The sequence below is a fragment of the Cervus elaphus genome, chromosome 21 (genome assembly GCF_910594005.1).
Source record: "Cervus elaphus chromosome 21, mCerEla1.1, whole genome shotgun sequence".
Taxonomy (NCBI): domain Eukaryota; kingdom Metazoa; phylum Chordata; class Mammalia; order Artiodactyla; family Cervidae; genus Cervus; species Cervus elaphus.
Window position 1 is genome coordinate 45,968,597 of NC_057835.1, and position 25,810 is coordinate 45,994,406.

The 25,810-nt window shown below is 43.3% G+C and overlaps 1 protein-coding gene across 5 annotated transcripts in view; it reads right to left on the reverse strand.

Moving 5' to 3' along the window:
• Positions 1 to 25,810, reverse strand: part of TPD52 (tumor protein D52) — a 119,258-nt gene that overhangs the window by 43,260 nt on the left and 50,188 nt on the right. The window contains exon 1 of one of the 5 annotated variants that reach the window (XM_043879213.1): positions 3,301 to 3,612. The exons of 1 other annotated variant lie outside the window; for it this stretch is intronic. In XM_043879213.1, coding sequence (XP_043735148.1) covers positions 3,301 to 3,439 — 139 coding nt within the window. In that variant the 5' untranslated portion in view covers positions 3,440 to 3,612. Of the gene's footprint in view, positions 1 to 3,300; positions 3,613 to 25,810 lie in introns of those variants that run through there. 3 more of the 5 variants (XM_043879214.1, XM_043879215.1, XM_043879217.1) reach the window with 3 other exon arrangements.

A 25,810-nucleotide genomic window follows, 5' to 3' on the forward strand; every position in this document is an offset into this window, starting at 1 on the left:
GCTTGAGGAACATTCTGCCCAGAGATTAAATCTCTTCACCTTTTCATTTGCCCCATGATGGCATTTTGTATAAATATCAAAGACTATGCTTTTCAGATCAGTGTCCCCAGCCTTTTCTGAGTATGATTCCTTTTAACATCAGTTCTTTTTGTGCACTACTTGTCTGCTGATTGGGAAAACTCAGAGTGGCCAATAGCCATGTGAGCTTTTAAATGGAGGGCATGGGAACCCACTCCAGTATTCTTGCCTGGAGAAACCCCATGAACAGAGGAACCTGGCGGGCTACAGTCCATGGGGTCGCAAAGAGTTGGACACGACTGAGTGACACAGCACATAATGTATGTGTCCATCCTAAGAGCTCCTATCTAAAAACACAAAAGTTGCAAACACACAGAAGGCAGCATTCATTCCATCTGTGCCTCCTACTTGATATTCAAAGAGATCTGCAGGCTTCTTGTGCCCTGAGGAGTCACAAGCACAAAGACTGGAGATTCCTGTTGTAGATCCCATCTTTGATTTGCTTAGTTTAGAATCACCATGTTCTTACCAGGTGACTGCTTATGGCAGTTTCTGTTTGGTTTCATGTTCTCCCTCCCCTCAATCCTTTTTAAAAATTAACACAAACCAATAAAGGCTATGGTTTTTCCAGTGGTCATGTATGGATGTGAGAGTTGGACTGTGAAGAAAGCTGAGTGCTGAAGAACTGATGCTTTTGAACTGCGATGTTGGAGAAGACTCTTGAGAGTCCCTTGGACTGCAAGGAGATCCAACCAGTCCATCCTAAAGGAGATCAGTCCTGGGTGTTCATTGGACTGATGCTGAAGCTGAAAATCCAATACTTTGGCCACCTCATACGAAGAGTTGACTCACTGGAAAAGACCCTGATGCTGGGAGGGATTGGGGGCAGGAGGAGAAGGGGACGACAGAGGATGAGATGGCTGGATGGCATCACCAACTCAATGGACATGAGTTTGAGTAAACTCTGGGAGTTGGTGATAGACAGGGAGGCCTGGCATGCTGCAATTCGTGGGGTCACAAAGTGTCGGACACGACTGAGTGACTGAACTGAACTGAACTGAATAAAGGGGAGCACAACTGGATACATGAATTTGTTTCCAGTTTTTGTTGTTCGCTTACTTTTTAAAATCATTTTGTGTCTAATCCCAGGAGCCCAAACTCCTACAAATTGCAACTAGGAATTAGGGAGGTAATTGTTCAAAACAGAGACACACTCAACCCTACCCACTGCTTCTGTTTTTTTTAACAGAAAACACCCAAAGGGTGGCAATTACTACAGCTGGGAAAAGGAAAGGAGGTGAAACAGAGATTCAAAAAGAGAGAGACTGCCAACAAGCGGCAGAATCATCCTGGGAATTTCGAAGCCTTGCACGCTGATCACTGAGGTCTACCTGAGATCAGGTTACTACAGTCTAACTTCCTTCTGTGTACTGTTCTTGAAGCATTTCCTACACATAGGACTGAGCAGTGAGGATGGAGGGAGTCATCCTTTGGGGACAGGCACAGTGGAGGATGTACTTTCTGCAGAGCCCATGGTGGACTGTGGGGCCAGGAAAGGGCAGCAAAAGACAGATTCCTGGCAATCCAGTTCCCGCAACAGACATCCAACTGCTGCCTGCCAGTCCCCAACTTCCGGAGACCTGCTCAGCCCAGTTATTGTCAACCTCTTCCCCTTCCTGGAAAACCAAACTACACCCCCAAGGGTGACCACAGATTGTGACCAATGGTAACAGGAATGCTGCATGCTCTCTAAAATACTCACAACTAGGGTTCATGCTGTAGCCTTTACTATCTTTTTTTCTCTTTTTTTCTCTCTCTCTTTTTTTTAATTACCTACTTTTTAAGCTTAAGAAGAGTGAAATGTGACCTAATCTTCATTAAAAAGGGAAACATTAACTTCTAGGAAAATCTGCTTACTTCTCTGGCAAGTCACAGAGGTCGTCTAACCGTCTCCAACCGTTAGCTGTAAAATGAGGGGATTGGCCTGGACGTGGCTGAGGCAACTTCTAGCTTCGTGCTGTGTGCTCATAAACTTAAGCTCTGCCCTGATGGTGGCTCCTGGCCTGCAGAACAATCTTCTAGTGGCACGTGGGAAGGAGTGCCTGCATCCAAAGGCACAGTAGCGAGTTTTTCTTACAATCTCTCACCTGTTTAATGCAGGAAGCTCAGGCCCCGGCTTTGTGCCAACCTAGAGGGTGGGGTGAGGGTAGGAGGGAGGTTCAAGAAGGAGGTGACATACTTATACCTATGGATGATTCATGCCGTTGTATGGCAGAGACCAACAAAATGTTGTAAAGCAATTATACTCCAATTAAAAATTAAAAAAATTTTTTTAAGAGTATCGTTCAAGGAAAAAAAAAATCTCTCACCTGGGTATTCCTACACATTGCTGCTCACAGTATTCCAAGCCCAAAACCTGGCCCGCCGTTAGCAGGACCTTGAATTTAGTCAGTGCTTCAGCTGCTTAAGCCTCAGTTTCACAAAAACAAAATTGGGGGTGTGGGTCCCTCCTAAATTACATAGGTGACCAGAAGCGAAGACCTCCGGATTCCCCCATTTTGGCTATTTATTAGGTTGATGAACTTAAGGTGATCAGAAGACCTCTAATGCCTATACAAATAGGTCCACTTTTAAAATCTACTCAATGTTCTGTGATATCCTTTATGGGAAAGGAATTTGAAAGAGAACAGACATCTCTATATGTATAACTGAATCCCTCTGCTACACACCTGAAGCTAACACAGCATTATAAACAACTGTGCTGTGAGGCGCGGTGCTAAGTCACTTCAGTTGTGTCGGATTCTTTGTGGCCCCAGGGACTGTAAGCCCACCAGGCTCCTCTGTCCATGGGATTCTCCAGGCAAGAATACTGGAGCAGGTTGCCATGCCCTCCTCCAGGGCATCTTCCCAACCCAGGGATTGAACCCAGGTCTCCCGCATTGCAGGCAGATTTTTTTTTTAACCATCTGAGCCACCAGGGAAGCCCCAAGTACATATAAGTCAATCCAAATAAGACAGAGGAGTCTGAGACAGTCCACAGGATCTCGAAGAACTGGCACAACTGAAGTAACTTAGTGTGCACGCATGCACATTTAAATACATATACATACATTCTAAACATTTAACAAGCCATCTAGCTCTCTAGGAATCCCGTAACACCTTTACTAACCGGTAGCAACACAGCAACACCCTTTTCACACTAAGAATTATAAAGCCAGGCAAATCCCCAGTTGCATACAGGTTTCATCACAGCAAATGTCACTTTAGAAAACAAGGAGTTACCAAACTTCTGAAGAGTAGGTGATCCTGGTGGAGACGTATTTCCACTGGGAGACAGGTAGAGATAGTTTTTGTTTACTCCTGTATTAAAATCAAATGGAGACTCGTAGTCCTCATAAAAATCCATCTCTCTACCGTCCATCCCAGGCGAATGCAGGACGCATGGTTCTACCGCCGCTGCCTCTTCCTGGGTTGAGCGCCGCTCTGGATCACTGCACGAGGCAACCCCGAGGAAGAGATCCAGCCCGGGGTTCCAAGAGCCTGGCTTCCTGGGACAGGTGCAGCCGTCACACCCTCAGGACAAGGAGGTTGTTTGATAAGTGACTTCTCCCCAGCAACCCGAGGAACAGCTCTGATCACCACCTGCTGTTCATTTCAGCCAACAGCCAACAACCCATGCAGGAAGCAGAGCTTTCTAGAGCTTTCTTCAATAAACAAAGAGGGCCCAGTGCTGTAGCATCGCCTCCACATACAAACAGTTCAGGCAAACATCAGACACTGGCAGATTTATTAATTTTTTTTACAACTTATTATTATTTTTTAAACCGTTCAGCTGACCACAACTGCACCAGGACAGACTTAATCTTCTAGGACAAGGAAGGATTACCGGCCAGTAATCTCCCAGAAAGGCCATCTGGGGGCTACGTTTTTTCCACCCTGGATTACAGGGGCGGCCTGAGAGAGGAGCTTCCTGGTTGAGCGATCAGTTTTCTGTGTGTGTATGTTGGCAGAGAAATAAAGTTCCATTTCCAAGACGACTTTATCTAAAGCAAAGTCTGGCTTGAGTGTAACAGAGATGTCAGTCTGACTTGTCATTCTCACCTTGCTTTTCCATCCCTTCCCTCCCCTTTTGTGCAAAGATCGTGGTTCCCTGACATGTACTGAGAAGAGAAGAAGCCCCCGCAGATGAAAGACCCAGGTCCTCCCACCCTCTCCCTCACTAACCCAGGCCAGGCCTGCAGGGTGGCCACCCTGGTCAGCTTGTAAAACAAGACTTCTCAGTCTCCAGATCCACTCCCCAGCCTCTTTACAGACCCTTTCTGCCCGAACTCTGGCTTTGGCCGAAGTGACATCATGTATCATTCCTTCTGCTTTCACCGTTGTGGCTGAGCTCATGTTAAAGAGGTGAAAATAAAAGCGACCCTCCCTTAGATCAGTGGTGGTCTGTTACTGCCTGACAAAAAAAGCCCAAGTTAAATAAATAAATAAAAAGGACTTCCCTGTTTGCTCAGTAAAGAACCTGGTGAACACAGGTTCTATCCCTGGTCTGGGAAGATTGCACATGCAGACTAAGCCCACACACAACAACTACTGAGCCCGTGCTCAAGAGCCTGAGAGTCGCAACTGCTGAAGCCTGTGCTCTGCAACGAGAGACGCCATCGCGATCAGAAGCTCATGCACTGCAATGAAGAGTAGCCCCCAACTTGCTGCAACTAGTGAAAGCCCACTTGCAGCAACGAAGACCCAATGCAACCAAAAATAAATATTTTTTAAAAAGAGCGGGGAACTTCTCTGATGGTTCAGGGGTTTAGAATCTGCCTTCCAATGCAGGAGATGCCAGTTCAATCTCTGGTCAGGAGAACTAGGATCCAACATGCCTTGAGGCAACTAAGCCTGGCCATAATTAGTGATCCTACCTGCTCCAGGGCCCATGCACCTCAACAGGAGAAGCCACAACTAGAGAGGCCTGCGCATCACAAGGAAGATCTCGCCTGCCCCAGTGAAGACCCAGAACAGCCAGAAACAGAACAAAGCCCATGTTCTACCTTTTCACATCTTTCTCATAAAAAGGGAACACAATATACTCTCCCTAGATTGGAAGCAAGTAGGAAACTTTTTATTTTAAGCACTAAAAAAAAATCTGAGTGTGTATAAAATTATATAAACACCAAGACAGTTCACATTCATCTTAACTTATGATTCATCTTCTATTTTTTTTTCTATTAGTCTACTGTTGCACTCTATTTTTGGCAAGTTCATCTTATTTTAGTTTTTTAAATTTATTTTTAACAATAAAAAAAGATCAATCTGTACTTTTCTCCCAAAAGATACCAAAATTGGGGTAATGATAAATGCTGTTTATTCTATATTTAGAAATAAATGGCTTCTTTTTATTAACTGAAAAAAATGAATTGGTCAATTTCTTGAAATCAGTGGTATCTCTCACTGAGGTAGCACAGGTATTATGGTTACATTCTTAGACAAGAAATGGTTATTGGGGTCCCCGACCCTCTCAATACTCTACATTTGGTCACCAAATCACTGGTAAAAAAAAAAACAAATTCTTCATTCTCATTCTTCCTGCTAGTCACAAGTGTCAAAAAATGCTATGGGCTGAAATTTGTGTCTCTTCAAAACTCATATGTTGAATTCCTAACCCGTGGTGTGATGGTATTTGGAGGTGAATTAGGTTTAGATGAAGTCATGGGGTCGGGCTCAGGCTGGGATCTGTGTCCTCATAAGAAGAGGAAGCCCCTTCATGGATCACAGCCTTGTTGTGGCGAAGGGCCTTGCATAGCTCAATGAAATTCTTGCCATGAGAACACCATGAACAGCATACAAAGACAAAAAGAAAGGACACCGAAAGGTTGAGCCCTCCAGGTTGGAAGGTGTCCAATATGCTACTGGGGAAGAGCAGAGAGAATTACTAATAGCTCCAGAAAGAATGAAGTGGAAACGACACTCAATTGTGGGTGTGTCTGGTGGTGAAAGTAAAATCCCATGCTGTAAGAACAATATTGCATAGGAGCCTGGAGCGTTAGGTCCACGAATCAAGGTAAATTGGATGTGGTCAAGCAGGAGATGGCAAGAAGAAACATCAACATCTTAGGAATCAGTGAACTAAAATGGACGGGAATGAGTGAATTTAATTTAGATGACCACTGTATCTTCTACTGGAGGCAGGAATCCCATAGAAGAAACGGAGCAGCCCTCATAATCAACAAAAGAGCTATGATCTTTCCAGTAGTCATGTGTGGATATGAGAGTCGGACCATAAAGAAAGCTGAGCACTAAAGAACTGATGCCTTCGAACTATAGGGCTGGAGAGGACTCCTGAGAGTCCCTTGGACTGCAAGGAGATCAAACCAGTCAATCCTAAAGGAAATCAATCCTGAATATTCACTGGAAGAACTGAGGCTGAAGCTGAAGCTCAAATACTTTGGCCACCTGATTCGAAGAACTGACTCACTGGAAAAGAATGACGCTGGGAAAGATTGAGAGCAAGAGGAGAAGGAGGTGACAGAGGATGAGATGGCTGGATGTCACCACCAACTCAGTGTACATGAACTTGGGCAAACTTCGGGAGATAGTGAGGGACAGGGAGGGCTGGCGTGCGGCAGTCCACGGGGTCGCAGAGTCAGACACGACTGAGCAAGTGAACAACAACAGGGAGAGGGCTAGCTCAAGCTCTCCTTCCACCGTGCGAGGACACAAGACAGCCATGTGCCAACAAGAAAAGGACTCTCACAGGGATTAGAGCAACCCACACCTTGATCTTGAACTTCCCAGACTCCAGAACTGAGAGAAACAAATGCCTTTCATTACAGGCCTCCCATTCTGTGGTAATTTATGAGAGCAGCCAGAACAAAGACAAATATACTACCAATGATGTACATAATGATGCAGGTCACAGCCACCTCCGAGGTCCTCAGATCCCTCCAAATTTCCATGTTCTTGACCTCTGGTGTTGACTCCCATGCTACATCCTCTGCCTGAAATGCCTTTTTTCTGCTTGCTGAACTCATTCATCCTTCAAGACTCGGGCAGAAACACCACCTCTTCTCAGAAGCCCTCCCTCCCTGGCTGTCCCTTCTGGCAACAGCACGCAGGATGTGACGTGCCCACCTGGCAGTCCGGCCAGCCTTGCCTCCAGAGCGGGGGCTGCATTCTCTGGTGCATTGCCAACTGCGCTGTACAAGGTGGAAAAAATAAACCACACAAATGCTTATCAAGGGGGATTATTTAAATGCTAAATATTCATGCAACAAGAAAGTATGCAAACATGATGACGTAGAAATGTATATATTTTATAGGGAAAGATATTCTTTTTCAAAGTATTTATTTATTTGGCTGGGTCGGGTCTTAGCTGAGGCTCGTGGGATCTTCACTGCCTCCCCGCGGGACCTTTCGGTGAAGCACGTGGGCTCTCTAGCTGTGCCACCCACGTGCCTCCAGAGTGCAGAGGCTCAGCAGCTGCTGCACATGGGCTGAGTTGCTCTGTAACAGGTGGAATCTTAATTCCCCAACCAGGGATCGAAACTGCAGCCCTGCATTGCAAGGTGGATTCTTAATCACTGGACCACCAGGGAAGCCCCAGGAAAGATATTCTTGATACATTCAATAAACATTTCAAAACTGTTTGCACTACATGATCCATAATTGTGTGATAACTGGAGAAACTAACCAACGCAAAGAACATAGGCAGGAGAAATCCCAGGAAAGTGTGAATGTGCTGCAAGGCCAGCAGAGGGCACCGATAGGCAGCTCAGAAGTTAACTGGCCGGCCAGTGAAATGCATACTAACTACACAGGAACAATCCACTGGATGACTCACGTTAGTGGAAATGGAATGAATACAAATATCTGTAAAGAATATTAAGTTTCTACCTACCTGTTAACACATCATTTATATATGTCTGTGTATATCCCCCCTAATTTTGAAGGAGTTAAATGTAAAATCTATACGTGCCTAGTCACTCAGTAGTGGCCGGCTCTGCAACCCCATGGACTGTAGCCCACCAGGTTCCTCTATCCATGAGATTCTCCAGACAAGAGTACTGGAGTGGGTTGCCATTTCATCCTCCAGGGGGAAAAAAAAACCTACGTAATACATACAAAAATATTACTGTAGGGGCCTTGAAGGGCACACAGACAGACGATGCGACTGCCCAACCGGAGCGGCAGGTCACAGATATCAGACCCTGTGGACATGTCACGAGGACACAGCAGCCAGCTGGCCAAATATAGGACAATTTGATCACCAACATAATTAAGGACAGCAGTGGATTATAAACCATTAAAAACAGGAATCTGAGAGTCTGTATCTGGTGGTTAATTGTATGTGTCAATCTGAGTCATGAGGTGCCCAGATAGTTGATTAAACATTGTGTATCGCTGCATCTCTGACGGTGTTTGTGGACGAGATTAACACTAATCAGCAGACCGAGTAAAGCAGATGGCCCTGCCCAGAGTGGACGTGCTTCACACAATCTGCTGAAGGCCTCAACAGAACAAAGAGGCTGAGCAGGGAGGATTCACTCTGCCTGTCTTCAGGCTGGGATATTGGTTTTCTGTGTCTGGATTTGGACTTGGAAAGAAACTGACACCATCAGCCTTCCCGGTTCTCAGACTCAGCCTGGAAGTACAGTGTGTGTTAGTCACTCACTTCTTTCTGACTCTGTGATCCCATGGCCTGTAGGTGCTAGGCTTCTCTGTCCATGGAATTCTCCAGGCAAGAATACTGGAGTGGGCAGCCATTCCCTTCTTCAGGGGATCTTCCTGACTCAGCGATCGAGTCTGGGTCTCCTGCATTGCAGGCAGATTCTTTATCATCTGAGTCACCAGGAATTCCCATGGACATACAGTAGTTCTCCCCTTATTAGTAGAGGATATGTTTCAAGACCCACAGCGGATGCTGGAAACCATGGAAAAAACACATACTATATTTTTTCCTGTACATATATACCTATGATAAAGTTTTATTTATAAATTAGGCACAGGAAGAGATTAACAATAACTAGTAATAAAATAGGATAATTATAATAATATACTATAAGAAAAGTTATGTGAATGTGGTCTCTCTCAAAAATACCTTATTGTACAAACTTAATGCCTTTTCCACCTTAACTAAAGGACTTATCATGCCCTGTGGCCAGAACTTTCACAGTCTGAGATGCAACAGCAAAGCTAGTACGGATTTCTTTTTCCTTCTTCACAGTTTCACAAACAGAGGATTCATTCTTACTACAGATCTTATCAACCTTAGCATGTGATATTTTTCTTTCCTCACTAAGTCAAGAACTTTCAGCTTTTCACTTAAAGGAAGCACTTCAAGGCTTTTCTTTGGCATATCTGAATTGCCAGCACTGTGACTCTTGCATTTGGGGGCCTTTTCTAAGTAAAACAAGGGTGATGTGAACACAAGTACGGTGATATGACAATAGTTGATCTGATAACTGAGCTGGTACCAAATGACTAGCAGGCAGGATACACTGAACAAAAGAATGATTCACATCCAAGGAAGGGAAGACTTCAGTGAGACAGCACGCAGTTTCACCACACAGTTCAGGCTGGTGCATGATTTAAAACTGATGAATTGTTTGTTTCTGGAATTTCTGACTTGCTATTTTTGAATGGCAGGTAACTGAAACTGCAGAAAGTGAAAACACAGGTAAGGAGGAAAGACTGTGTATTCTAACCCCTCCTGGGTTTCCAGCTTGTGACTGCTTGGGAGAGTTCTTCCTTCATAACTGTGAGGTAACTGTTTCTAATAAATCTCTTATTTATAGATATAGAGGCACATATAGATATATTATTGGTCTATTTCTCTGTAGAATCCATACTAACATGCCTTACAAGTAATAAATAAATAAATAGAGGAAGAAAGAAGACCTACAGAAAAACTGCATGTTGACCATCACCATAAAGATTCAGGCAAAAATCATCAACGGATGCTAACCAGAGGGAGAAATTTTTAAATAAGAAGCAGATATAAACACGGTCTTATGGGATCTCCCCACAAATTAATTAGATATTGGAAGAGAAAATACAGTAACACCACAGCGGAGAAACTGAACCCACCTTTAGTAGATGATCAACACTGTCATTACCAAGAGTCAGGTAGACCCAGGTCTTCAAATCTGATATACTGAATACCTATGGGATACTCACACTACGAACACAGAACATGAATCTTATGAGAAAACATCAGACAAATCCAAATGAGGAAACATCAGACTAACCCAAAATGAGAGTTTCTTTTTTTAAGAGGAGGAAGAGGCATTCTTCAAAAATGTTGTCATAAAAAGCTGTAGAAATGGTTCATATTAAAGGAGATGAAAAAGACATGACAGCTAGACTCAAAGAAACATTCAAACAAAGTCCAATGAAAGAAAAAAAGAAGTAGTGAATGCCTGCAAGTAAGAAGCAGGCCAAAGAGCCTGAAAAGAGCAAGAAAATACCTGATGATGATGGTGGTGGTGATGATGGTGGTCGGTGGTGGTGGTGATGGTGGTGATGATGGTGGTTGGTGGTGATAATATGGTAGTGGTGGTGGTGGTGGTAATGATCATAACAGTGGTACTGGGGGTAGTAGTGATGGCGGTGGTGACAGTAACGATGATGGTGGTGGTGGTGGTAGTGGTGGTGACAGTTATGCAGTGGTGATGCTGGTGATGGTGATGAAGATGATGGTGATAACAATGACTCACCCCTGAGGAACCCTTACTATGTACCAGACATTCTCCTATGCGTGTCCACCAACCCTGTGGGGTAGGTTTTTTCACTACCCTCATTTTATATATTAGGACACTTGAGCACTCAAAAGTTAAGTAACTTGCCCCAGACAGATAACTATTAATAGCAAGTGATGAAGCTAATTCAATATCCCAGCAAATCTGGAAAACTCAGCAGTGGCCATAGGACTGGAAAAGGTCAGTTTTCCTTCCAATCCCAAAGAAGGGCAATGCCAAAGAATGTTCAAACTACTAGACAATTGCACTCATCTCACACGCTAGCTTTGCTCAAAATTCTCCAAGCCACACTTCAACAGTATGTGAACCATGAACTTCCAGATGTTCAAGCTGGTTTTAGAAAAGGCAGAGGAACCAGAGATCAAATTGCCAACATCTGCTGGATCATCAAAAAAACAAGGGAGTTCCAGAAAGCAACTATTTCTGCTTTATTGAATATGCCAAGCCTTTGACTGTGTGGATCACAATAAACTGTGGAAAATTCTTCAAGAAATGGCCATACCAGACCACCTGACCTGCCTCCTGAGAAATCTGTATGCAGGTCAAGAAGCAACAGTTAGAACCAGACATGGAACAACAGACTGGCTCCAAACTGGGAAAGGAGTACCTCAACGCTGTATGTTGTCACCCTGCTTATTTAACTTATATACAGAGTATATCATGAGAAATGCCAGGCTGGATGAGCACAAGCTGGAATCAAGATTGCTGGGGAAAATATCAATAACCTCAGATATGCAGATGACACCACCCTTATGGCAGAAAGTGAAGAGGAACTGAAGAGCCTCTTGATGAAAGTCAAAGAGAAGAGTGAAAAAGTTGGCTTAAAACTAAACATTCAAAAAACTAAGATCGTGGCACCTGGTCCTATCACTTCATGGCAAAAAGATGGGGAAACAATGAAAACAGTGACAGACTTTATTTTCTTGAGCTCCAAAATCACTGCAGATGGTGACTACAGCCATGAAATTAAAAGACACTTGCTCCTTGGAATAAAAGCTATGACCAACCTAGACAGCATATTAAAAAGCAGAGACATTACTTTGCTGACAAAGGTCTGTCTAGTCAAAGCTATGATTTCTCTAGTAGTCATGTATGGATGTGAGAGTTGGACTAGAAAGAAAGCTGAGCACTGAACAATTGATGCTTTTGAACTGTGGTGTTGGAGAAGACTCTTGAGAGTCCCTTGGACTGCAAGGAGATCAAACCAGTCCTTCCTAAAGGAAATCAATCCTGAATATTCATTGAAAGGACTGATGCTGAAGCTGAAACTCCAATACTTTGGCCACCTGATGTGAAGAACTGACTCATTGAAAAAGACCCTGATGCTGGGAAAGATAGAAGGCAGGAGGAGAAGGGGACCACAGAGAATGAGATGGTTGGATGGCATCACCGACTCGATGGACATGAGTTTCACCAAGCTCTGGGAGTTGGTGATGGACAGGGAAGACTGGCGTGCTGCAGTCCATGGGGTTGCAAAGAGTCAGACATGACTAAGTGACTGAACTGAACTGAAGCTAAGGATTCAAATTCAAGCTCTGGCTCAAGTGCCCTCAAGAGGCAAAAACATGGAAGAAAACCTTTAGTGACCAATATCACAGGAATAATGGGAGGAAAGAAAACGGACAGGACCAAATGCTACACAGACTTACAAACGAGCCCCTGGACTTGGTGTCCTGGGACCTTGCAAAGAAATTTTAGTCAGGGTGATGGTGGAAGACAGATGAGGGGAGCAGAGACAGTGGAGGGAAGAGAGGCTAGAAGTGAATGAACAGGAGGTGGGGCTGACTGGTCTGTTTGTTCCTTCGTTGTGTGTGTGATGAATGAGATACAGGAGGCAGCTCCGGAGCCACATCCCAGGCTCAGGAGGAGGCTTCAATTCCTACATTGGATAATTTGCCTTTCTTTTAAAATTGTGTCAGCTATCAGATTAGAAATGTTACATTAGGATTTTAGGAAATACTCCCTATGGGAATGCCATTACTTTTTCTTTTTTCTACTGCAAAGTATTAGTCACTCAGTCCTGTCTGACTCTTTGTGAGCCAATGGACTGTAGCCATCAGGCTCCTCTGTCCATGGAATTCTCCAGGCAAGAATACTGGAGTGGGTTGCCATTTCCTTCTCCAGGGGATCTTCCTAACCCAGGGATTGAACTCAGGTCTCCTGCATTGCAGGCAGATTCTTTACCATCTGAGCCACTAGGGAAGCCCTGCCTACTGCAAAGGGAAGGGTCTATTGTGGAACTATGTTATAAGAAAAACCTATCCTCTTTGGAAACTCCTTCAGAACAAAAATGCATAAACTAATGGACGGATTCATATTACTCAGACCTAAATACAAATACTCTTTAAGAGATAAAACATCTCTGTAACTTGACCTATTGACTTGCAAAGAAATTCTTACTTGGCAGGAGCTCCAAAAGAACAGAACACTTTGGGTGGAGTGTTTTTCTGCCCTCTCAAAACAATTAAAATTGAGTTTCAGCCCAATAAACAGGTCATGGGCCTTTTTTTCCTTTAAGAAATGTTTTTTGAAACATTAAAGGTCAAGAGGTTTCATTCCCTCCCCTCAACCTACAACCAAACCCTTTCTGATTCGTCCTTGAACTGGGAAAACCAGAACCTGTTGAGATATCTCAAGAATGCCTGAATTCTCTACCCTCAGGGGACTGGAATCTAAAATTGTGTAAAAAAGTCTCTCAATGAGGTCATCTCTTATCCATTCGGACGTGCTCCTGCCACTACTGCCCTCTGACTGAAGAGGTTTCATTAACAGAGGAGGAAATGATAGAACAGCTCGATATCCACCATGTGCCCAGATAGGTAACTACAATATACAAATTTTTCATTTTTTCACCATGTGCCCAGATAGTTAACTACAATATACAAATTTTTCATTTTATTGAGTTTGAGTTCAAATGTTATAGTCCTTTCTCTCACTGATGGGTTGTTTCGGTCATTCCAGGGTCAAGCTAAAGTTCTCCAACCAGCGCTTCTGCAGCTTTAACAAACCACCTGGGACCATGATAAACTACAGATTTTGACCTAATAGTTATGGGTGGGGATGGAGACTCTGCCTTCTGGACAAGCTCCAGGTGTTCCCTGATGTTTGCTTTGGACAACAGCTGCTAAATTGCCCTTAGGAAATAAGCGGTTGTTAGTTGCTCAGTTGTGTCCGACTCTCTGCAACCCCATGGCCTGTACCCCGCCAGGCACCCTCACTCATGGAAGAAAACTGAGGCAAAAGTTAGTACCTGTGAGGCTTCCCTGATGGTTCAGTGGTTAAGTATGCGCTTCCACTGCAGAGGGAATGGGTTGATCCCTCCCTTCCCTGATCTTGGTCAGGGAAGATCCCACATGCCTCGAGGCATGACCAAAAAAATAAATAAAATGGTTAGTTCTAAAAAAATAAATCTAATACTTGCCATTTTACATGACCTAAGCACTTTCTAAATATCTATTTTGGAAAATAAGAGACAGATTTTGTGGCCAATGGGCATGTGCTTCTATGGAGTTTGTTTTTGTGTTTCTATTATCCTAGCAGTTAATGAGGCAACCAAGTTTAAAGTGGGGACAAAACTGGCTATGTCACGACGGTGTATACCTGCCTGGTCTTTACAATGTGGTAATTACTTAGAGTCTGGAATTACAATAATATGAAGTCTGGAACAATTGCTCGGGAGTAAGGAAATGACAGCAGGCCATCCTGCCTGAGTATTAATGATGTATTTAAGAGCAAAGGATATCTATGGTGAGATTACCAGAAGATAAAGAGGTTTCACCCAAGCTGAAAGTTTCCAAGTTGTTGACTGAGTTTAAACAGGGCTTCAGGGGTGTAGGGGAGATAAACACACCTGCCTGCCAGAGACCTGAAAGGAATAAATGAGCTGGAGGAGCAAATTTTAATTTGGATAAACTTACACAATGCTTACACAGCTATCCTCAGCAACTAGAGGCTTCATAGGAAACGCTTTTCCTTAAGGGAATGGGAGTTGCTCGAGAACAGTAGGCACTTATTTAAAATTAATATCTGGTCATGAACTTCAATCATCAGCAAGTTGAGGCCAAGCACACATATAAAGCAGCTGAGCTTCCTTTTAACTATAATCAGTTACTTGGACATATCCAGTGGAGGGCTTCCCTTGCAGCTCAGCTGGTAAAGAATCCGCCTGCAGTGTGGGAGACCTGGGTTTGATCACTGGGTTGCAGAGATCCCCTGGAGAAGGAAAAGGGTGGCTACCCACTCCAGTATTCTAGCCTGGAGAATTCCATGGACTGCATATAGGCCATGGGGTCGCAAAGAATTGGACACAACTGAGCAAATAAAATAAATAAAATAATCCAGTGGATTGATCGTTAAAAAAAGACATAGCACAAATATCGCCCATCTCTTTCTAAATTGTATTAACAGAATCTCATGCTGAAATATACAGCATTTCTTTCTAAAAACATGCTACTTCATTGAAGAAAAGTCATTTCCTGATCTCCCTTGTGGCCCAGTGGCTAGGAATCTGCCTGCCATTGGAGGGGACATGGGTTCAATCCCTGGTCTGGGAAGATTCCACATTCCGTGGAGCAGGTAAGCACAGGTGCCACAACTACTGAAGCCCAGGGACTTACAGCCCATGCTCTGCAACAAGAGAAGTCACCACAATGAGAAGCCTGAATACCACAACCGAGAGTAGCCCTCACTATCTGCAACTGGAGAAAGTCCATGTTCAGCCAAAGAGAAATAAATAACTAAACAAAAAGGAAAGCCATTTCCAATACCGAATTTCACGTATTTTCCTTTTTAAAGGCAACAGGAAAATACCAATGTCACGAGTAAAGCAAAGAGGAATCTGTTATCTTGAAGCTAAATCAAAGGCCAGAAGGCTTCAAGACTGCCTCCGTCTTCTGACACAAGGACAAAGGACGTGCCAATTTTTAAAATATTTGACTTAATAACAACTGTTTTTATTACTGTTAAGGCTTCTTACAGGCTTTTCTCAGTTTCAGGAGCCATCGTCATCAACCAGGTATTGGTTGAAACAGCACATATTTTCAGTTATTCCTATAAGCTCTCTCGGAGGTAAAGTGATAGGATAATTCAAGATGCAATAGGAAGGGACACAGAGTGGGAAATGCTTCTCTAAAAAGTCCCCAGAACTCTGGTATCATGCAAGTACTGTCCTGTCATCCCTGAAAGACCAAAGTAAAGAACTAGTGTATGATTTAGACATTTACTTAATATGGCTAAGACTGCTAACTAATCACACAACCAATGTCCTCTTACTGTTAAACATGTAGCTAGACTCCATTTCCCAGCTTCCCTTGCACTTAGATGGGGCCATATGACTAAGCTCTGGCCACATGAAAGTGATGTGTATTAACAGGAGGGGCAAAGAAAGACTGCTGAGAGCCACTGAGACGTGGAGGCCTTTTCTACAGGCAAAATTTAAGAGGAAGCTGAATGACAAAAAGATTTTCCTAAACACAGTTCAGATGGATTATTCAAATTCCTTTTTTACTTTTTGTTCTTCAGTTTTATTGAGATATAATTGACATAAAGCACTATACAAATTTGGGGCTTCCCTGGTGGCTCAGACAGTTGAGAATCCGCCCACAAAGCAGGAGACCCAGTGATTGCCGAGGGTTCAGGGGGAGGGAGACAGAGCACAGAAGATTTTCAGGGCAGTGAAACTATTCTGCACAATACGTCACGGTAGATACATGACATTTGCCAAACTTGCACTTGTCAAAATTCAGCAAACACTACAACATAAATAGTGAGCCCTACTACAAACTATGAACTTTGGTTAATAATAATGTGTCAATATTGGTTCATCAATTACAACTTCTGTTCCACACAAATGCGGGATGTAATAATAGGGGAAACAGGCAGGGCAGTGGGGGAGACATGGGAATGCTGTACTATCTGTTCAATTTCGATAAACCTACAACTGTTCTAAAAAATAATTTACTAATTAAACAAACAAACGCACTTCACCTACTCTACCATTCAGCCTATAGGAAAGCACCTGGGCACTGAAACTCATCTGCTTAGGCTATTATCAAGGCTTCACATGTTTAGAGCAGGTCTCAGTTCATGATAAGAGAAATAATGACTTAATGATTAAGTTCCATTCTTAACGCAAACTAGACACTCATCTGAGCAGCTCTAGTTAAATTCCTCCCATGTATTTAAAAAAAAATGATAATAATTGCAATGGTTTGAGTACCTGCTTCCCAGCTAAAGACGTTGCAAATTTATGGAAGAATACTGTCATCTTCAAAGAATCTTCCACTACAAGTGAGGTTAGCTCATAGAACAAGCTAGTGGGCTAATACCTCTCTAGAACTACCCAGAAACAGGTCGCTATCTATTCAACACAGAAGTAGGACACCAAGTTCAAGGCCTACACTTATCCTGAAAGTCTTTTATTCTTGGCAAAATTCAGAGAAAACACTCTAGCCAGAGAGCAAACCCATCACTGCCCAATGACTCAATTCCAGTGGGCAGCCCTCATGCCTTTCTGCGGATTCCTAAGAAGACAGATGTGGCCTCAGCGTATCCACTAAAGACTGTTATAAATATTTAACCATCATGTTGATCAAAACAGAGAGCAATACCAAATTTAGATTCTCTATAAGAGGATTTGGTTTAGAAAGATAAACCTCTAGAGAAATCTGGCCTTCAAATTTTGAGATCTGGAAATCCAAGGCTGATAACTGCAGAGGGGGAGAATGACACCCAGAAAATGCTCCCAAAGACCCAAACCATTAAGGTAAGGGGATGTGTGCATGCATGCTAAGTCACTTTAGTTGTGTCCAATTCTCTGTGACCCTATGGACTCTAACCTGCTAGGCTCCTCTGTCCATGGGGATTTTCCAGGCAAGAATACTAGAGTGGGTTGCCACGCCCTCCTCCAGGGGATCTTCCTGACCCAGGGATCGAACCTATGTCTTCTGCGGCTCTTGCACTGCAGGCAGATTCTTTACTGCTGAGACACCAAGGAAGCCCACGAGATGAGGGGGTACTTATCTTAATAAGAAGATTATTGCTTGTTGGGAAGATCCCCTGGAGAAGGTAACAGCTACCCACTGCAGTATTCTTGCCTGGAGAATTCTGTGGACAGAGGAGACTGGCAGGCTACGGTCCATGGGATCACAAAGAGTTGGACACAACTGAGAGATTTTCATTTCACTTCACTATTGATTTAAACAAGCTGATACATGCCCTAACAATTTTACTCTGCAAACTTCTCTTACTTTTAAACAAAAACATAAATACTACCCCAAACAACTTTTCTTTTTAGAGTTGACTGTGCTTTTTTTTTTTTGTATAGTTGCTTTACCATGGTGTGTTAGTTTCTACTATAAGGCAAAGTGAATCAGCTATACATACACATATATCCCCTCTTCTTTTGGGTTTCCTTCCCATATAGCCCATTACAGAGTATCGAGTAGAGCTCCCTGTGCTATACAGTAGGTTCTCATCAGTTATCTGTTTTATACATAATAGTGTCTATATGTCAGTCCCAATCTCCCAGGCCATCCCATCCTCCCTTCCCCCATGGTTGGCTCTGGCGCTTAAGAACAAGCAGAGGAAGAGAAGCAGGAAGATTATGGAGTGTTCGCAGCCCTTTCATCTAAAAACCCGCAGAGCTTTTACAAGAGAAACTAGAATCCTCATCACTGGGAAACTGAATTGAAGTTTGGTCTGGTTGCTGGCAGAGGCCAGCTCACCAAGTGGCATCTTGACCAAGGATGAGTCATTCTGCTGCCCTCGGCCACGCGACCAGTGTATGTTTCAGTGTTGTGTGCTGAGTTGCTCAGTCGTGTCTGACTCTTGCAACCCCAGGGACTGTAGCCTGCCAGGCTCCTTTGTCTATGGGATGCTCCAGGCAAGAATACTGGAGGGGGTTGCCATTTTCTCCTCCGGGGATCTTCCCGACCCCAGAAATCAAACCCGGGTCTCCTGCATCGCAGGCAGACTCTTTACCAACTGAGCTATGGGGGAAGCTCATTGAGTGTTGTACTGAGTGCTGGGTGATAGACTTGCAAGTAAATAGCACCTGGAACCCAGTCACAGATATACTTAGGAGGAAGGGAGTAGAAATGATCTAGGTAAGCCTAACGAAGGAGTGAATTAGGCAGCCAAGTGAAAGATGTGCCTGTAAATGTGTGTGTGACATGGAGGGGCACCAGGATGTCGGGAATGAAGGGGTATAGCTCAGAAATTCATAATAAAATTGCAAAATGTACTAGTGATCTAAGGCTGTCTAACAAATGATCCCAAAATTCAGCAGCTTAAAACTGCACCCATTCATTACTGCACAGTTTCCGAAGGCCAGGTATCAGAGAGCAGCTGATCTGGGTGGATCTAACTCAGGGTTTTTCATGACGTCGCAGGCAAGGCATCCACTGAGGCGGCAGCATCCTGGCTGGAAGGGCCGCTCCCAAGCTCTCTCACAGGGCTGTTGGCAGGAGGTTTTAGTTCCTCCCCATGTGGGCCTCTCCAAAGAGCAGCTCACAGCAGGGCAGTGAGCTCCCACAGAGCAAGAATCAAGAGAGAGAGACAGAAGCCAGTCCTTTATAACCTAATCTCAGAAGTGACATCAGATATCATCATTTCTGCCATATTCTACACCTGGTACCTTGTCACATGAGGAGACTACACAAAGGTGTGAATACCAGAATTGCTGGAAACATCCCAAGGCTGTACCAACCTAGCATGTGCTGGTTCTACAAGGGCTCCGGAAGAACATCTCAGTCATCAGTTGCAAAACTAGAAACTGGCAAATGGGCTTCCCAGGTGGCACAGTGATAAATGCCAGTGCAGGAGATGTGGGTTCGATCCCTGGGTCAGGAAGAAACCCTTGAGAAGGAAATGGCAACGCACTCCAATATTCTTGCCTGGAAAATTCCATGGACAGAGAAGCCTGGTGGACCACAGTCTATGGGGTCACAAAAAGTCGGACACGACTGAGTGATTGAGCACGCAAATTTGCAAATAATAAAGGCTTCAAGCGTATCTCATGAAGATAAAATTTTTTTAAGTTCTCAACTATACAGAGTGATGCTACTTGCCTAACACAGATAAAGCATGCCCAATGAGGTTTTTCTCCAGTACTGGGAGGGATTTGCACAAATGCATCCAAGCATAAAGAGCATACACTTGCATGATTAAATGGTTGAGTAACTAGATGTTGATTTCATGGAAAAAGCAAGTGCTCTGGAGTTGGGCAGAGCTGGAGATTCATGACAGTTCCACAACTCACTGGCTGTCTCACCTCTGGCAAGCTTCTTCACCAGCGTAAGCCTCCACTTTCTCATCTGTGAAACTGATTAATATCGACCTACCCCTTTAGGGTTGCTGCAAACAGCCTAGAACATGCTTAGCACATACACCCAGCAAACAACAGCATTTGTTATTCAATAAACCACTCTATCTGGAAAATTAAGACATTAATTGACTCATGTTCTAACAAAAGTCACGAAGTACTATTACCCTAGCCCTGAAAGTATTAACAATATAGCACATGGGCAAATGAGCCATTCAGGGTATCTATTAAAAATGAAGATTAATGGCCTCACCTTCAGAAGTTATGATTTAGTAAAAACAAAATAACTGTATCTAAAACTAATGGCTTACAATATGACAAGCAGTGTTCTAAACACTTCACAAGAACTGACTGACATCTGACCCTTGAACAAAGTAGAGGTTAAGGGCATAGACCCAGCACACTCAAAAATCTGCCTCAAAAGCAAAGAAATTGAATATGACTTCCCAAGGGCAAGAAGCTGAACTAGTCTGGATAGAATCAGCATTCAAACCGAATTCTTTTTGTTTTAATGTTTATTTGTTTATTTTTGGCTGTGCTGGGTCTTCCTTGCTGCGTGGGCACTTCTCTTGTTGCCATGATCTGGGGCTACTCTCTAGCTGCCTCATCCTGCCATGGGCTCCAGGATGAGGAGGCTCATTAGCTGTGGTGCGTGGGCTTAGTTACTCCGCCACGTGTGGGATCTTCCCAGATCAGGGATCAAACTTGTGTCTCCTGCATTGGCAGGTGGATTCTTTACCACTGAGCCACCAAGGAAGCCCCAAACCTAGTTCTTTTGATTCCACATACTGTGATGTCTAATTGATCACAAAGCTTCCCCTCCTCCAGTTAGCTTAAAGATATGTAAAATGAAAATACAGATACTATATTTACTGAAAAAAATCCGCATATAAGTGGACACAGTTCGAACCTGTGTTGTTCAACAATCAACTGTATTTAACTCTCACAATGCTGTGAAATAGATATTACTATCCTTACCACTAGTATTATTCCCATTTTACAGATGAAAAAACTAAGGCACAGAAAGGTTAAGTATCTTGCCTAAGACCGCCCAGTCAAGTAACAGGGAAGATTAAGAAGCTGAACCCAAAGGGACTAATCACACACATCTGTTCCTAACCATTATCCCCTCTGCCTCTAAGATCAGGTCAAGGGCAGGGCCCAGGCATGTATATTTTTAAGTAGTATTCCGAGTGATTCTGATACAGGTGGTCCATAAATACTCCTCAAGAACCACTGAACTCTTGGTAATAAAGAATAATGCTAGTTTCGAAATTGTCTTTCTCCTCCATCTAAAAAGAAAAGGAGAGTTTATCAGGTTAGCTAACTGCTGGACTTTATTGCTAAGGTAAAAAGAAGAGCAAGTGGAAACGAAATTCGACATCCAAACTGATGCATCAAATCAGCACCCATGTGATCTTCCTACCTCCAGATCTCTCCGTTCCCTCTCCCTGTTCAGCCCCAAGGACCTGGCTTCCCAGACTCTTCTCCCTAATTAACTACCAGGTTCTATCACCTGCCACCTGCTCACTGAAGCTATTGTCAAGCTCACTTGACCACCTATTTCAACTCACATCTACGTTCTTTCTTAAACACCCCTCCACACACATAACCAGTTCCCATTATCCTGTTCTATTTAATTTGTCAGCAGTATATATTACCTACCGTACTATATACTTAATTATGCATGTTGATTACTGACCTGTCTCCCCTACTAGAACATAAGTTATACAAGAGCACATTTTTTCTTTTTTGGTTTTTTATGCACATTGTGCCCAGGACAGTGGCTGACGTGAATAAATGTTTGTTGAATGAAAATACAAACGAACATCACTGTCCAACCCTAAACTTTTCAATAGCTCCATGCTGTGCTAGGTCACTTCAGTCATGTCCGACTCTGTGCAACTCTATTAACTGTAGCCCACCAGGCTCCTCTGTCTATGGAATTTTCCAGGGAAGAATACTGAAGTGGGTTGCCATGTCTTCCTCCCGGGGATCTTCTTGATCCAGGGATCGAACTTGCATCTAAGTCTCCTGCAATGGCAGGCAGGTTCTTTACCACTAGGGCCACCTGTGAGGTCCCTTCAATAACTGCCTGCCACTTATTAAATAAAGTTCAAGCATCCTCTCAAAGATTCTGGATGCTAACTGACCTCTCCCGAACTCTAATTCCCATAATTCAGACTCAGAAACCCAGGGAATCAGCAATTCCTCTGCTCCCTGCTGCCTTTGTTCATGTATCTCCTCTCCCAGGAATGCCTTGTCCTCTATGATGCCCTTACCATCAACCTCATATCACTTGTCAAAGAGATTCCACTCTCCATGGTCTCTGGAAGGAAGTCTTTTATCAAATACTTGCCTGAATTCAGAAGCATAACAGGGTCCACTCCAAAGGCTTAGCTCTGCCAAGTACCCGACTTCGTCTTCTTCCCGCTAGGATGAGTCATATCTGAGTCACATCTCCTCCACTGATGTGATTAAGAGGTCACTGGTCACATCTGGGGCTGGGGGTACACCTGCTCCCCACAGCACAGGCGACTGGTGTGCTGCACATTTCACAGGTCAAGTCAAGCAAGGTGCCTACCACTTATCACGCTCCCTCCAGTTTTTCAAAATTCCTGTCACGTGCACCTTTTCAAGCTTTTTAACTTTTTTAAACATAAAACTTGTCCTAGTTTCTATCACTTGACCCCACATTTGAAGCCGCAGCTGATCAGTTAAGGAGCTTCCCCCAAGTGCAAAGAGCAGCCCATCAGAAGATTGAATAGAGGCTGGACAGAAATTTTCCACCCATCTTGGGTGGCTTACAATGAACAGTGTGAGCAGCCAGCCAATCTGATCTTTTCTCTGAATGGGAGGCTAACATGGAGACGACGAGAGTCAGTAATGAGAACAGAAGCCGTGATGACATAAAGACAGATGATAACAACAGAAGCCAGCCAGCAGAGGAGAAAGATCAAGTCATTTAAGCAGAAGAAAAGGTGAAGGAACCTAGCAGTTGAACACTACAGCAGAGCACAAGGAAGGACTGTCTCTAAGGAGATGGTTTCGGGATTTTCTATTCATCTAACCTGCAAAGAGGGCTTCCCAGGTGGCTCAGGGGGAAAGAACCCGCCTGCCAATGCAAGATGCCCTGGAAAAGGGCACGGCAACCCACTCCAGTATTCTTGCCAGGAGAATCCCATGGACAGAGGAGCCTGGTGGGCTCCAGTCCATAGCATTGCAAAGAGTCAGACAGGACTGAAGCGACTTAGCATGCACGCACACTAATCCAGGAGATGAAGGAGACATGGGTTCAATCCCTGGGTTGGGAAGATCCCCTAAAGAAGGAAATGGCAACCTGCTCCAGTATTCTTGCCTGGAGAATCCCATGGACAAAGAAGCCTGGAGAGCTACCGTCCATGGGATCACAAAGAGTTAGACAGCTCTTACCGACTGAACATACACAACCTACAGAGAACAGGCTGCAGACTAATTTCAGGACCACTGCTGTGTCCCAAGGACACAACTTGATTACATGGCAGATTCTATTCTTCCTATTCTCTATGAATGTTTACAATAAAACACATCAACAGAGGTAAACCAAGCACATTTGTTTCTCCAAGTTCTAAAAGAGCTTAGTTACATGGGAGGCAGCAGTAAATAGTGGTTAAGAAAATAAACTTGATACCAAGCCAAAATCAGAAAGGAAAGGGTAAATAAATTCGACCACACAAAAATGTAAAACTTCAATAAGGCAAACACGTCCAAAAAAGGTAAAAGAAATGACAAGTGGGGAAAAATATTTAAAAGACATACGTCAAAGTCTAATTTCCAAAACGTAACAAAAAACTCACTAAAATCAACAACCCAACAAAAAAGAGTAAGGGATAAAAATTTGTTACAGAGAAATAAATGTAAATAGCCGATATATTAAAAAAAATTAGCTTCATTAATTAAGTATAAATCAAAATAAGATAAAAATGTTCATACATGATAGGGGCAAATAAAAAGTACCATTATTCTCAGTGCTGGAAAGACTGAAAAGAAACTTTCATACATACTGGTGAAAACTCTTATGAATTTGCTAATATCTACTAATACTGAATATGACATTCCATAGTATAGGGATTGAATTAGTAATTAAAATACTACCCACATAGAAAAGCCTGGGCCCAAATGGTAAATTCTGCCAAATTTACCTGGTAAATTCTACCAAATATCAAAAAGTTGGTAATAGCAAGTATTGGTGAAGATACAGACTATTCATCCACTGCTAGTATGGATGTAAGTTTGTACACTCACTGTAGAAGACAGTCTGTGTGTGTGTGTTAGTCGCTAAGTCACGTCCAACTCTTTTATGACCCCATGGACTGTAGCCCACCAGGCTCCTCTGTCCATGGGATTCTCCAGGCAAGACTATTGGAGTGGGTAGCCATTCCCTTCTCCAGGGGATCTTCCCGGGTCTCCTGCATTGCAGACAGATTCTTTACCATCTGAGCCACCAGGGAAGCCCAGACAACAGTTCCTTAGGAGGTTAAACACAGAGATATCAGATGAGTCAGCAATTATGCTCCTAGATATACATCCAAAAGAAATGAAAAGATACATGCACACAAGTGTGCCTGAATACTCAAAACTGTCAAAAAGTGGGAACAGCCCAAATGCTCATTAAGTGGTGAATGGATTAAGTAAAATGTGGTATAACCACACAATGAAATATTTTTTGACAATAAAAAAATTAAGTATGAATACATACTATACCATGGATAAACTTGAAAGCATCAGGCTAAGTGAAAGAAGCCAGTCACAAAAGACCATATATGTATGAATCCATTTACGTGAAATGTCCAGAATAGGTAAATATAGGGAAAGCAGACTAGTGTCTGCCTAGGGCTGAAGGCAGGGGGCTGGCGCGGGGGGGGCTGGGGGAGAGGTGAATGATAACTTTTAACGGTGGTGGGTATCTTTTGTGTTGATATTCTAAAACAGACTGGGGTAGGGAATTTCCTGGCAGTCCAATAGTTAGGGTTCTGTGTTTCCACCGCAGGAGGCACGGGTTTGATTCCTGCTTGGGGAACTAATATCCTGCATGCTTCAAGTTGGGGCCAAAAAATATGTCTATATAAAAAGTAAATAAAACTCTGGTAGAGACTGTACAGGTATATGAATATACTAAAAAACTAAATTATATACTCAAAAAGTAAGCTGTATGGTACAAGAATTTTATCTCAATAAAGCCATTGTTTGTTTTTTAAGTATAAAAGATAGTATGTATAGTATGATCCCATCTGTATACATTTTTACTGATGGTAAATGAATGTCCTGGAACATGGCTAAAAGTTTTCTGGGAAAAAAATTAAAAATTTTAGCTATAGTTAATAATAGAGAAGGGAAATTATGGTGAATGGGTTAAAGAAAGGGATTTCAAGTTTCACTTCATCCCTTGCTTAAAAACTGTGTTACACCATGTAAAAGAAAATATAGGGCATTCCCTGGCAGTCCAGTGGTTAGGACTCCACATTCTCATTTCCAAGGGTCCAGGTTCAATCCATGGTTAGGGAACTAAAATCCCATAAGCCACGAGGTGCGGCCAAAAGAAAAATAAGAAAATGTAAACTTTAAAAATTAAAAAACAAGGGGGGGGGGGAAACAAGACCTTTGCATGGTAATTAAAACCACACAGTGCTTCACAGATGTAGAAAACCAGCTCGTGGTTTCCATTAGGGAGAGAAGACCG